The sequence below is a fragment of the Myotis brandtii genome, unplaced genomic scaffold (genome assembly GCF_000412655.1).
Source record: "Myotis brandtii unplaced genomic scaffold, ASM41265v1 scaffold285, whole genome shotgun sequence".
Classification (NCBI taxonomy): domain Eukaryota; kingdom Metazoa; phylum Chordata; class Mammalia; order Chiroptera; family Vespertilionidae; genus Myotis; species Myotis brandtii.
This window is the reverse complement of record NW_005360891.1, coordinates 2,848,599-2,863,585: the sequence shown is the minus strand read 5'-3', so window position 1 is coordinate 2,863,585 and position 14,987 is coordinate 2,848,599. Positions and strand designations below refer to the sequence as shown.

Here is a 14,987-nt window from a genome sequence, read left to right as displayed (position 1 = left end):
TTTGTCGCCCTGGCTGGTGTGGCTCAGTTGGTTGGGCACCAAAGGGTTCGATTCTGGTTGGGGCACATGCCCAGGTTGCATGCTCCATCTCAGTAGGGGATGTACAGGAGGTAGCCAATTGATGTTTCGCTTTCACATAAATGCTTTTCTCCCTTCCTTGCTCTCTTAAAATCAAGATAACTATTCTTTAAAAAATATATTTGTTTATTTGCTCCACCCCTCCCTATCCTATTACTGGTATATAAGCTGTTTGATTCCACCACATTTAATAGCACCTGACAAATAATCAGTTCTCAAGAATTACTTTTATGATTTAAATTGATTAAAGTCTAACTTTTCTGCTCCCAAAGAAGATTATAATCATAGGAATAAATATGAAATAAGCTAACTGCTTATTCAGTACTATTCCCTATTATTTATTGAATAATTCAATACTTAATGACAATGGTTAGCACTCTAAAAACAGAATCCATTAATAATAATTGAGTGTTTTTACTTTCCCAGGTTTTGCTCAAGCAAACCAGTTTAACTATGGAGTTGATGATGCTGAGTTGGGGAACACTGTACAATTAGTTTCTTCTTTTCGATCCATTTCTTGTGATGTAGAAAAAGATGCAAGTCATTCAACTCACATTACATGCTATACTAGGTATGTTTTAAACTTTCTTTAATAACATCATTTTTATCATATCAGAAGTACAGTTATGCATATTAGTATTTTAATAGTTTTATCACTCTGGCTGTTAAAATAATATTTATTCTGATTATCTGCTGTTTTTGATTTTGTGATTTTAAATGATTTTATACCTTTATTACAATCAATTATAATGCTCTTTCCACATATGGGCATGATAAAATATAATCTATATTCTTGTCCAGGTTATTAGAGCTATTATCATTATTGATCTCTTTTAGAAGATAAATGGCTACTATTAAATTGTAATGATGCTCCTCAAAATATCAAAATTATGCTTTCCTGTCAGGTTTGATTAATTTTGTTCAATATCTTGACATAGCCATTAAGATTAAAGACGATATTTTGTATAGTGACATTTCAAGTTTTTTACTATTGGCCCAAATTAATGTTTGTTATTAGTAATTTAGTGAAAAAATTTAATCATTTTAAACTGTAACTTTCAGTATTGTAACATGTAGCATATATTACAGAGGAATCCATCTACTTTAGGCTTGTTGGCTATTTTTTTTTTTTTTTTGCAGCAAAAGCTCACTTAAGGAGAAACTTGATTAAAACTTCTTTTTAAACAAAGCAAGGTGATATGTGACTTTTTAAAAAATATGTTTTTATTGATTTCAGAGAGCAAGGGAGAGGGAGGGAGAGAGAGAAACATCAATGATGAGGGAGAATCACAGATCAGCTGCCTCCATGCCCCCTCCTACTGGGAATCAAGCCTGTAACCTGGGCATGTGCCCTTGACTGGGAATTGAACCCGGGACCCTTCAGTCCACAGGCTGACACTCTATCCACTGAGTTGAACCCGGGTCCCTTCAGTCCACAGGCTGACACTCTATCCACTGAGCCAAACCGGCCAGAGCTATGTGACTATTTTTAATGATTATTATTACATTTGCTGTCATTGCATTTATTTTCCAATAAGCATCAATGCACTTAGAATAAGCATTTGCTCGAGGCCCATAATTTAGAACTTGCAGTGCAGAATTCAGGAGGGAATCATCTTTTCAAAATGTAAAGTAGAACTTAACTGTCCACCAGTTAAAATTGTAGACACCCCTTCAAAAATGACATGTAGTCTTTTCACTAGTACTATACGTTCAGTAAAAGGGTCATTGCGTTTCTTACATGTTCTTCCTTTGCCTTCCAGAGCAATGCCAGAAGATTCCTACACTGTTCGAGTCAGTGTGGATGGGGTTCCTGTTACAGAAAATAATACCTGCAGAGGTCTCATCCACAGCCGAGCTTGCAGCTTCTACGTATGTGGGAGCTCGTCTTTAACTCTCGGATAATTGATCTTACACTTCCCTTCGTGCGGAACTGGGTTTTTATCTTTTAATTTTTAATTTTACAGATTGTTATCTGTGTCCACATTTAAAGACATGTGAGCATGTAGCTAAGGATAATTTCACCCAGTTTTAATTATCTTCCATAGCAATAGAATCTCCTTTATTACTTCTGATCTCTTTAAAAGGTTTCCCCTTTTTAAAATTACTTTTATTAATGGGTTAAACTTTTAGACATCCAAGTTATTTTCTTGTTTACACTTTTTTTTTCTCTTTCTCTATTTTTGTTTTCGGCTTGATTCTTCTTTTTTCTATTTTCATTGGAGTAACCTTCATTTTGAATAGAAACATAATATTTTTTTCTTTTTCCAGTAAGCCATTCTCTTCCTTACCATGAAAGTGTGAAATAATAAATCCTTAACCTCACATTTGAAAATCTGTCTCTTTTGTTGTTAGTCTAAAAATCTGTCCTTTTACTTTTAAGTACAAATCTGGGCTTTTTAAAAAATATATATTTTTATTGATTTCAGAGAGGGAGAGGGAGAAAGAGATAGAAACATCAGTGATGAGAGAGAATCATTGATTGACTGCCTCCAGCACACCCCCCACTGGGGATTGAGCCCACAACCCGGGCATGTGCCCTGACCAACAGTGACCTCCTGGTTCATAGGTCGATGCTCAACCACTGAGCCACGCCAGCCGGGCCAGATCTGGGCATTCTTTAGGTTGTCCCTGAATGAGAATGGAGGGACAACTGACATTTATTGAGAATTGACTTTGTGTTAGCTTATTTTGTTTGTATTATTTTGTATCCACGCATCCCGTTCTGCATCAACAACACCCCACCTCCAAACACTTGATTTCTAAAAAAATGTTGCCCAAGTTTCTGTGTTATTTCTGTTTTCTTCGGTGTCCTGTGTTTCTGTAGATGGGCTCTTAATCTATTTCTAGTCCATTTGTTTTCCTCTACATTACAGTAGTTCACCCATTACCCACGGGGGATAAGTTCCAAGACCCCCAGTGGATGTTTGAAACTGCAGAGAATACTGATCCCCAATCAACTTCCTCAACTCTGCCAGAAATGTGGCAGCAGCTTCTTCATTGGCAAATGCAATAATTTTTATATTTTTCAGTCCTAACCTCTTCCTGGCTCTGTGTAACCATCCCTGACTTGCAGTAAACGGCTTGATGTCACTCAATGCAGGGAATCCCTTGCTGAAGTCTTCTTATCATTTTTTCACTTCCTTACTAAATCAAGAACTTTCACCTTTTCACTAAAGGAAGTACTTTACAGTTTCTCTTTGGCATGTCCAAAGGGGCAGCTTCACTACTCTTGTGCTTGGGGCCATTTTTAAGCAAAATAAGAATTATTTGAACACAAGCACTGTACACCATGACAGTCAATCTCATAACCAAGACAGCTACTAAGTGACTGATGGGCAGGGAGCATGTACAACGTGGAGACGCTGGACAAAGGATGATTCGTGTCTCAGGAGGACGCAGTGGGACTTGTGAGATTTCATCACAATCGTCAGAACAGCACACAATTAGAAACTATGAATTGTTTATTTCTGGAATTGTCTATGTAATATTTTTGGACCCTGGTTGACCCATGGATAACTGAAATTGTGGATAAAGGGGGACTAACTGTATTTGTTTTTAAGTGTAGAATTAGATTTGTATATCTCTCAGTTACAGATAATTCTTTTTTTTTTTAAAGTATGGAACGCTTCACGAATTTGCGTGTCATCCTTGGGCAGGGGCCATGCTAATCTTCTCTGTATCGTTCCAATTTTAATATATGTGCTGCCGAAGCGAGCACCAGATAATTCTCTATTTTGCCCATCAGCTCTGCTCTTTACCTATTGGGTATTAATTTTGTTTTTCACATTGTAGTATATTTCCCTTTTGCAGTAATTATTTCTCATTTTGCTTTTGGAAAAGAAGTTGGCATATGTTTACCTGGATAATAATTGGCAATAATTAATATGTAATTGGCTGTATTCTCTCTTTACTCTCACAACAATCCTATAACTGCATACTATTATTATTATCACTATTTTATGGATAATAATACTGAGAAATTACCTTACTTACCTGTAGTCATGCAGCGTGCCAGTGGTAGAGCTCAGATTTTCATTTAGACAGCCAGACTCCAAAACTGGATTCTCAATCATCATTCCCTCCTGCCTCGTATATGTGCTTGAATATCTCTAACAGTTGTGTGTTAGTTGCTATTTGCTGCCATACAAATTTACCCAAACTTAATGACTTACAACAACACAGCTTTATTACTTTTCCACTTTGTAGGTTAGAAATCTGTAGGTCTCAATGGGCTAAAATCAAGGTGTCAAGAGGTCTGCATTTCTTTGGGAGGATCTAAGGGAGAATTTGTTTCCTTGCTTTTTCCATCTTCTACTAGACCAATGCAGTTCAACCTTTTCCACCTCATGGCACACATAAACTAATTACTAAAATTTTGCAGCAGGCCAAAAAATACGTTTTTTTGCTGATCTGACCAAAAAATAGGTATAATTTTGACTCATTCACACAGGATGGCTATTGTTGTGTTGGCTGCTGTCATTTTTTTTTTTTCATTTGACAATCAAAGGGAAAAGAGGTCAGTGCCCCTGACTAAATAGTCAGGTATTGCATGTTTTTAAAATTCTTGCAGCACACCAGCGTGCCTCTTGCGGCTCACCGGTTGAAAGTCACTGTTCTAGACTGAGGTTGCCCACATTCTTTGGCTTGTGGTCCCTTCCTCTGCTTTCAGAGCCAGCAGTGGTGGTTGGGTTCTTATCACACTGCCTCACTCTGACCTTGCTTCCGTTGTTGCATCTTCTTCTCTGACTCTGGCCATTCTCTCGTCCTCTTCCATTTATAAGGACCTTGTGATTACATGGAGCCCAGAGGGTGATAATCCCAAATCACCTCCCTCTTCTAAGATCAACACATTAGCAAATCATCTCCCTACATATATTAATTTAAACTAAGGAGAAAAACAGATAATTTATGATAATCCCAAATCATCTCCCTCTTCTAAGATCAACACATTAGCAACCTTAATTCCATCTGTGCTATCTGCCATGTAACCTAACATATTCACAGGTTTCGTAGATTAGAGGCATGGACATCTTCAGGGGGGCATTATTCTGTCTGTCACAAAGTATTAGTTTCCATCACACCGGTGGCCTCCTGGAATTCTTCTCTCTTCCAGTTCCCATTTGCTATCACAGTTCTTAAGATTTATGCCTGCACTGCTCCAAAAAAGTATCTTAAGTTCGCTTTGATGGACTTTTCCCAAGTTTTGCTTCATGTTTTTTGAAATATGCATTGTTGTTTTTCTTCTTGGGCTTAATCCAAAGTAGACTTTCTTTAATGTTATTCTACTGAATTCCTAAAGTCTTTCTCAGAGAGTCTTATCACTGTGATTTGACTTACACTGATAACCGAAGGATGCTTGAATTTTAAAATTGCAAGCTAGAGACATTTTGAAATGAGAGAGGATTTTTAGGGGATAAGGAAAAGATCTTGAATAATCAGAATAATATTCTAAACTTTATTTAGATGTAACAAGGAATATTTTGATAGTGATCTTATGGATACTGTTTAAATAGAAATAATGTAAGAAGCAGAGGTATTTCATAAAACTAGGAACAAATTAGAGATAAGACTGCTTAACGACAGTATTATTTTACAGGCAAAAAGTTTCAGAACTCCAACAATAAGGAGCATCACACCTTTATCTGGGACTCCAGGTCTGTTATATGGCAGCTGAAATATCTTTTTGGTTTGGTAATTAATTTACTTTTTAGTATGTAAAATTATTATATCAGAAAAATTATAAAACGCATTTTTCTGATTATACAATAAATGCCAATATTTTTTATAAAATGATTTTCAATGTCTACATAAGAATCTATATAATGTATTTAACTTTCCTCCTATTGGACATTTAACTGACTTTCAATGTTCATTATAATAACTATAGTTGTACCAGTTTATAACTCCAATAGGAATATATGAGAATGCCTTTTTCTGTAACCTTGACAATTCTATGTACAAATTTTCAAGTATTTATATGAAAAATGTAAATTTTAAAAAACATTTCTGATTTTTTAATTTATGTAATTAAATTTACTTATATTTGCTGACTACTTATATTTTTTCTTTTATAAATTATCTGTTTTTCTCCTTAGTTTAAATTAAATCTAGTCAGCATTTTAGATTAGATTATGAGAATTATTTATATTTTAAAGATATTAACCATTTATATGTCATATGTGTAGGGAATATTTTTTAATTTATCATTTGCTTTTAAAATTGATTAGCAGTTTTTCTGTCATTCAGTTGCTTTTAATTTTTATTATCGAATCTGTAAATCTTAACCTGTGTTATTTCTTCTTAGTTTTTATGCTGTAGAAGATTCCCAAATCCCAATTATATAAATATTACATAAATTTTCACCTACTTTTCAAGAGTTTTATGGTGTTATTTTTTTATTTAATTCTTATTTCACCTAGGGTTGATTTTATTCTTTAGTATAAAGTAGGGACTCATTTACTTTTTTCCAGTTAAGTCACCCATGACTTCAGTGATATTTATTGAATAATTCATTCTGTCAGGAAGCACCTCTTTAATCTATAAATATTTGTAGATACTTCCTTAATACTATAGGTACTCATTAATGTTTTATTGTATCTATTGTTTTAGAACAATGCTAAGCTGTACTGGTGAGCATAAGTTATAAGTATTTGGATGCCCATTTTCTTGAAAGACCTGCTAGTGTTTTGGTAGTAAGTGTGTGGGCCTATGGGTAGATTTTCTTACAGAATTTTTTGTTTGTTTTTAGGCACACTAATAACAATCCAAGGCAGAATCTCCACTGATGTCTATGGAAGTAATACTGCACTAAGCTCAAATGGGAAAAATGTTAGGATTTTGAGGTAAATTATTGATGTGGGAACATATTCTTATAAGTTATAAACCCAAGATGATATTCCAGAAATAAGGGGTCAAATTACATTAAAAACCACTACAATGGAATTAACCAGTGTTTTGTCAGCCATATTATAGGAAGAAAAATAAACTGTTGGATGATGCATTGACATGGAGACTTCATTCTTTTTCTGTGATGGATTTTAGTAATAAAAGGCACTTGGAGGCAAGTGCCAGAGCAATTGAGTTAAAGTCACAGAACTTTATTACTAGGGAATTTTGTTACTTAATTTAACCGCCTCTTTTTGCACACATAAAAAATGAAAACAAAAACCCCCCAAGAATCCTAAAGGTCCAAAGTTTAGTCAAGGTCAGGAAGAGACTGCAAGTCTGCTGACATACAATTTGCCATGGTGTACAGAAGAGTGCTAAAGCTAGAAACCATCAATAACTTATTAACAAGCTTGAATTTGAATTCTGGTTCCTCCACTTACCAACTGTGGACCAGATGGTCATATTGTCTACATTTTGGACTGGAAACTAGCATTTTGACTAGAGTTCTCATCCTGTAGCATAGGTGGGTTATCTCAGTCCTGCCTTACAAGACTGAAAGACTGTTCATTTCCTGTCGAAGCAAGTACAGAATCAGTACCAGGGCTTTCAAGTGCTTCTGCTTGTTGAATACATATACAAAGTGGACAAATGGATAAATTAAACAATTTAGACAGCACACAGACATGTACATTTGCACATATAATTTTGTAAAACATGCAATTCAAAAGGTTTTATTTACTAAATGAAATCAAGTTGATTTATCTGGCATTTTATGAGGCATAACTCTCAAACAACCTTTGCATGAATCTATAATCTGGAAATGTTCATATTGATCCTTATATATAAGAAAATATGGACAGCTTAGCATAAATACAGATCTTGTTTGCTACTGTATAACTGAGTGTTATGAATGATTTCTAATTCTTAGATGGGATTTTCTAAATCATCCTTTTCCATAATACTGCCAAGAAATAGGAAGTTTAACTTTCTATAAGAGATTCCTTTTCTCCCCCTGACTGTAGCTGAAGTTACTTCTGTTTAATTACAAAGGAATGGATGGAAATTAGGTCATAAAATCACAGAATTACAGTCAGCAAGGACCTCAGAGGTCAGGCTACCCAGCCCTCACACTCTGGAAACCCTGAAGTACCATGTATAAATAAACACAGAAAGAATTTCACACCCCTATTCATAGGAGGAGAGGAGACCTTAGACCTGCATTTATGTCATTTCCACCACATTAATTGTGACAGTAGGGTCCGAGGCATTTCACTGTGCCAGAATTCTATTAGCACGGAGCAGTGGACTGCATACTGGGCAGGAAGGAAGGACATCCCAGTGCTCAAGCTGCGTCTGCTACTCACAAGTCTTGTCAATTTGGCCAAATCTCCAAATCCAGACCAGGTACAAATTATAGAGGACATGCAAATGACTACAATGAGCTAGTGACTACCAAGGAGATTTAGATCCAAAAGATCAGATGAGTATTATCATAGACAGGCAAACCCAGACCAGTGTGGGAATTACTGGGTGTGGTTAAGAGCAAACAGGGAGCTGACTGTCTGGGTTTAGATTTTTGCTTTACCCTTACTGGTCGCAGGCTTAGGCAAGCTACTTAACCCTCCTGTCTCAGTCTCTTCATCTATATAGTGACAGGATAATGGTTACCAGTTTGTAAAAGGTTGCAAGGATTAAACATGGTAAGTGCCTATAAGTGTTTGCCAAAATTATTATTTAGGTGCATTGAGGCAGGGGATTAGAGGGAGGATGTGAATCCATAAATCTATAATGGGTACAATAATTTAGGTTACTTTCTTTATAAACCTAATGTACTCACCAAATGAAAGGATTTGTAGGTAAAAGTATATTAAAAAGTTCAAAAAGGGGACATCTGTAGTATTTTTAACGATAAAGATACATTTTTTTGAAATGTTCAAAATTCTCTACAAACAGAAGTTCTTGATACATTTTTAATTGTTTTATTGCTTAAAGTATTACAAAGAGTATTATATATGTCTCCTTTTTTATTCTCTCCTTGACCTTCCCCTAGCCTCCCATGCCCCCCAGTGTCTTGTGTCCATTGGTTATGCTTATATGCATGCATACATTTTTTGAAATGTTGAAAATTCTCTACAAACAGAAGTTCTTCTATTTTAAGTTCAGGTTTATGCCTGGCCTTATTTTAAGTCTGGGATTTGCTGTTACAGAAGCTGGGAGGTTTATTATGATGATGCCAAAAATACAATAGTAGTCAGTAACCTGCAGGCCTCCAATAGCATCAGGTTCTATCAGCCATAAAGCAATTGCTTGACTTTATCAGCTGCAGAAATGCAAAGACAGTTGTTCTCTCTCTCCAGCCTTACCCTGCCCCTTCTCAGTCTCTTATTCCCATTTCAACCTTACTGATGCTGTTAGATATTCTTTTCATCCTGATTACTCTGTTATGGATCTTCTTTAATTCCTATAGTATGAAACTTACTGCAAAATTATGTTTCATTGAACCTCAGATGGAAGAGTTCCCATTATCTGTTTCTATGTTTTGTATTCCCATAGTGCTTATCACTTGCTAACACACCAAATATGTTCTGATTGTCATATTTATGATCAGTCTCCCCAGTTAGAATGTCAGTCCCACAAGGGCAGGGATCTTTGTTTTTTGTTTTGTTTTGTTTTTTGCTGATGTGTTCCAGTACCTAGAGCAAGGACTGCAACATAAGAGGTGTTCAGTGGATGTTTGTTGAATGACTAACTGATGGATAATGAGTGATAGAAAAAATACAAGGTGGCATTGAGTTGGTGGGAGGAGAGCATTTTGAAACAATTTATTAAACATAACTTGTTCTTTTCTAATAAAATATTTATACAGAGTGTATATTGGAGGAATGCCCTGTGAGCTTCTTATACCACAGTCTGATGATTTGTAAGTAATTCAAATAATTTTCTTTAGAAAAATAAATAGTAGATATAAACATACAAAGTTTAAAGAGTAAATTCTAGCAATATCACTTATCTGAATGCTTTATAAAACAATATAACTTATAAATTTTATAGTAAATTAGCAAGAATTTATAAACTTAGATATTACCTGATATCTCCCATTGTCTCCAGTATAGTAAGATATTGACTTTTATTTAGATTATTATGAGAAAGATGTTCTGAGAAATATATTTTATCAAATAATTGTTTCACTTGGTAATATTTTAGACTTTAAGAGGAATATCATAGGGATAGTCAAATTAATTACACAAATTTCATTGTTCAATGAAGTCTTATTCAAATATCTTCAACCAAAGCTGGGCAATATTTTAATTTCACAGAAATTATTTTTGTAGCAATAGTTTCTATCCAGATACTTATTATGAAATTCATAAGATGTTTTTGAGGGAGACACAGTATTTTAAAATTTTAGTGTCAATGTAAGCTTTGAAATTAACATATATATTTTACTAGGTATGGTTTAAAACTAGATCATCCAAGTGGAGACATGGGTTCTATGATTTGTAAGACGACTGGAACTTACATTGGTAAATGCTGATCATCATTCTTCATATTTCAGAAATGCCTGTTTCCTTGTTTTGTATTCTCCTGTAACATCAGCTCTTTATGAAATGCTAGCATTTCCTTGGCTTCTTTTCAGTTTCCTGTAAGCATGTCTGAAATAAATTCCCTTTTTCCTAAGGTTTACATTTAAGGTAAGCTTCTTCACATTTCTTTTTCTCTTCTTCTGTCATCCAGAAGGTTGCTTGGCAAATTACCCATTTCACTCTGTTTTTACCCCGTACTCTATGTACTCCATATCCGTATACCTCTTAGTCTTTGAATGAGCTTCAGGTCCTTCTGTCTCAGGGCCTTTGTAAGCTTCCCATCCTGAGAATCTATATATAAAAGCCTAAGTGACCATTACAACCAAATGACCAGAATGATGGTCAACCAGTCACTATGATGCGAACTGACCACCAGGGGCCAGATGCTCATCGCAGGAGCTGCCCCCTGGTGGTCAGTGCGCTCCCACAGCCAACCTCCGTGGCCCCTCTCGTGGAACATCCAGTTGACCGGTTGCTATGATGTGCACTGATCTGCAGGGGGCAGATGCTCAACATAGGAGCTGCCTCCTAGTGGTCAGTGTGCTCCCACAGCCAACCTCCCGTGGCTGGCCAACCTCCCCTGGTCCCTCCCTGCAGCCAGCCAAACTCCCACGGTCCCTCCCCCTGGCCGGCCAACCTCCTGTGCCCCTCTCCCCCAGGCTGGCCAAACTCCCAGGGTTCCTCCCCTCAGCTGGGTGGCCCCCCGATAGGCCTCAATCGCCAACCAGGCCTAGGGAACCCACCTGTGCATGAATTCGTGCACCAGGGCTCTAGTTTCAGATACCAGTAAAATGTCTTGTCTTAAAAAATAAATAAAAAGCCTTCCCTGATCCCCTGCCTTACATTCTCAGAGTTCACACTCCTTTTTCTTGATACCTTTTTCATAATTTATAGTTGTCTGATTGTGTCATTGCTCTCAACCAGCTGTATCCTTCACTAGCTAAGATGCTTTTAGGAGAAAGCAAACTGTGTGCTCACCCTCCATCTCCCAACCCCTGGCAGAATGTCTGACCCAATTAAATAGCTATTGAATGAATGGAATAAATTTGGGGTCAATATGGTTACATATATTGTATATTATGTATATATTAAAATAGTAGGTGCTTCTTTAAGGTAGTTCTGTTGTCCTGCCTTTGAGGATTAATAGATGGTTGAATAATTACAGTTTTAATTTTAAATTTAGTCGCTTTCAAGTCAGCTTTATAATATATAGTTATTGTTCTCCTATGATTGGGAGTTTAATTGATTGTGCATTTTAATTAATTCCAGGTCATCACAATGTCAGTTTCATCTTGGATAGTGATTACGGAAGGTAGGTCATTTTGTAAGTAATAATTTTCATAATTGATTAAACTGGGTAAATAAAAGAGTATATTTACTTTGTGCTATAGATCCAGAGATTAAAAAATTAATCATTTTCTTCCCACAAATTAACATTTTAGGTGTCTCTAACTTCCTTTCACTCATAGTTCTCTACCATGGCAGGATCACCCTATTCCTGGGTGCATTTGCAAATGTGTGGAGATATTTGTTGACTGACACAGAAACTGGGCCATGCTAATGGCCTTTGGTGGGCAGGACCAGGATGTGCCAAACCTAAATGAATTGTTCTGCTCAAAATGTCATAGCGTCTTCCATTGAAAAAATGAGCCAGTTAGCAGATATGTACATAAATCACATTACTTATCCATCAAATACTAATACAGATGTATTAGATCAATAACAAGATAGGTCTGTTGATTTCATTGTTGTCTCTGATGTGAGACTCAATGATTAGAAGTTTGAAAGATGGCAGTATTACAACCAAAGTAGATGTTATACCTGGCGTATGCTCACAGACTGGAAGAGGATATTTGTTCCCTCATGCCTGGAACTGCAGTTGAGTTGGTGAGACCAGAACTATTATCATAGTATTTTGAGATCATCTAGTTCTAGACATCTTGAGGCAATAGGTTCATAACACAGTGATGCCTGTGCTGGACACTGTATTATAGACCAATATAGACTGGACCAAAAACCATGAAGAATGTTGTAAATTCAAGGACAGACCAGAGTGGATGATATGTAAATGGTACTAAGATTTACCTTTGTGATTTACAGGGGGCAAATAACTTAGTGTCCCATGAGTTAACTGTCATTTTCTTCAAGGACATGACATATTTACATAAGCTTGATAAAACAGGATAATAGGATTTTATTGAAAATGTGAGAAAGCCATGTTAGGAGCAATAATTATTGAGTTTTAAATGATTTCTTGAACTATATATGGTTCTTTTAAGCTCTCAATGTCATCTTCACATGAGAAAAGTGAATTCTTATTTCTGAGACTTTGAAAGGTATTAATTGCCAAATCCATCATATGTCTCTCAGAGAAATAATTAGCCAAAAATAGAAGGTTTGAGTGATCAAGATTGAATGTGATTGATAAGTATACATAAATCAATATGCTGCATTAACATGCCCCCAAAATTTCAATTTAACAAAGCCAGCAAATTTTCACATAATTTAGGGAAATATCGCATAAAATGGTTGATTCTGTGATCTTGACATAATTTTTTAAAGCAAATTGCTGTCTTTTTATATCTTCTCAGAATTGATGAAATTATGTTTCTATATAAAGTAATCTTAGAAATTTAAGATAACTGTTAAAAATATGACATTTACTACATGAAAACCTATTTTTAAGATTATATGGCATTTTTAATGCTAAAAAATTTTATAAATCATAAAATACATGTTTTACAAATTTTCAGGGGCATTTCTGAATACCAGATGATCTAATTAAAGGCCACTGGGGCCACCATTCTGTATTTCTTTTAATAGCCAACTCTCTTTCCTCTGTTAACCAAGTTCAAACAACAGCTGTTCCAAACTGATAAGGTTCAGATGAGGCTGCCTTAATTGAGAAATGCCTAGTCATTATCAGTAAATTACTGAAAATCACCTCGGTGTCATACCAAATAAATTACATTTCAATTTTATATCAGGAGGCAATTTCCCCACCAACTTAAGCAGAGTTAATTTTTCTGATGCTGGATCTGCCCGCAGGCAATATTGTTGGAACTAGCATCATTTCAGATGTTTAGGAAATCAACTGAAAGGTTTATAACATAAAAATGTAAAAACCAGCATGCATTTCTTAAATAACCAGCATAAAATACTTCCAGGGACTCTTTAGTTTTCAAATGCACATTGTAATGCCTGGGTTAGATTTAAAAGGAGTTCAATGTTGGTCTCAACCACAAGATTTGCGTTATCCTAGTAGATTTTAATTCATTGTATTCTAGTTAATTATGATGAATGGGTGTGAGTCTTAACATTTGAATTTCATAACTTTTCTAATTATGAATTTAATTGGGGTAATTAGGGAGCCACATTTAATTTCTAGGATCAGATTCTTTTCCTTCCCACACCTTCATGCTTACCTCTGGTGGACTGTTGTTAACTTGCTCTCATCCATTTGTACTCTCATGCAAATTAGTAGGTCTGGAGCCAGGGTTCTGGGCTCAACCTACCAGAGTTCAAATTTTCTGCCTGCCACTTACTCTCTTTGTGAGCTAGTGTAAGACAAGTAAATTCTCTGAGTTTTGCCTACCTTGTGGGGTTGATGTAAAGAATAAATGGCTCAATAAATTAAAATATATTTTTAAAATCGTAACTGCTTAAATCTCTTAGCTTGATACCTGATAAGTGTTTAATAATGTTAGTTATTGTGACACTAAGTGGGCTGGCTATAAGAGAAAGAGAGAGAGGGGGCCAGCCGAAGAGCCCAGCCTTTGTAAAAGGTAATCCTCCTGTTTTTTATGGTGATATAAATTTTTACTTTATTGGGTTATAATTTGCATATAATAAAATGCACATATTTTAGGGATGCAGTTCAGTAAGCCCTGACGAAAGGATATTTGTGTAGCATTCATATACTTCTATAGTTGTGTAAACAAAAACAAAATCAAGATACAGAACCTAACCTTCCCCAATATTTCTATCCAGCTCATTTGCAAATTATAACACAATTTATATTACTAATAAGTTACTAATAATATTTTCCTAAAATAAAGTTTGTATTTAAAGTAAGAGTTTTTGAACTTTTTTTTAAACAGGAGTTTCCCAGAAAAAATGGCATATTTTGTTTCCTCTCTGAATAAAATTTCAATGTTTCAAACATATGCAGGTATGTGATCTTTCAGTGTGTATGTGTGTGTGTGTGTGTGTTTGTGTGTGTGTGTAGAGAGCGAGAGAAAAATATACATATATATATTTCATTTCATTAAATCAAAGGCAATACTGACTTAAGGTGTGCTATTTTATTTCATGTACTTTTATGAAGTAAAACCACCTGACACAGGGAGTTGAGTCGAATAGGAAGCCCTGGCATTAAACTAGGGCCCTGAAGACTATATTCCTATTGTAAGGTGGCCTGGAAAATAAACCCTT

General features: G+C 35.5%; 1 protein-coding gene across 1 annotated transcript in view; it reads left to right on the top strand.

Moving 5' to 3' along the window:
• Positions 1-14,987, top strand: part of PKHD1L1 (polycystic kidney and hepatic disease 1 (autosomal recessive)-like 1) — a gene marked incomplete at its 5' end in the record, with an annotated part of 151,153 nt that overhangs the window by 6,375 nt on the left and 129,791 nt on the right. The window contains 8 exon segments of the mRNA XM_014541975.1: positions 505-649; positions 1,842-1,950; positions 5,678-5,735; positions 6,830-6,923; positions 9,836-9,889; positions 10,420-10,493; positions 11,823-11,865; positions 14,654-14,724. Of these exon segments, the coding sequence (XP_014397461.1) occupies positions 505-649; positions 1,842-1,950; positions 5,678-5,735; positions 6,830-6,923; positions 9,836-9,889; positions 10,420-10,493; positions 11,823-11,865; positions 14,654-14,724 (648 nt within the window).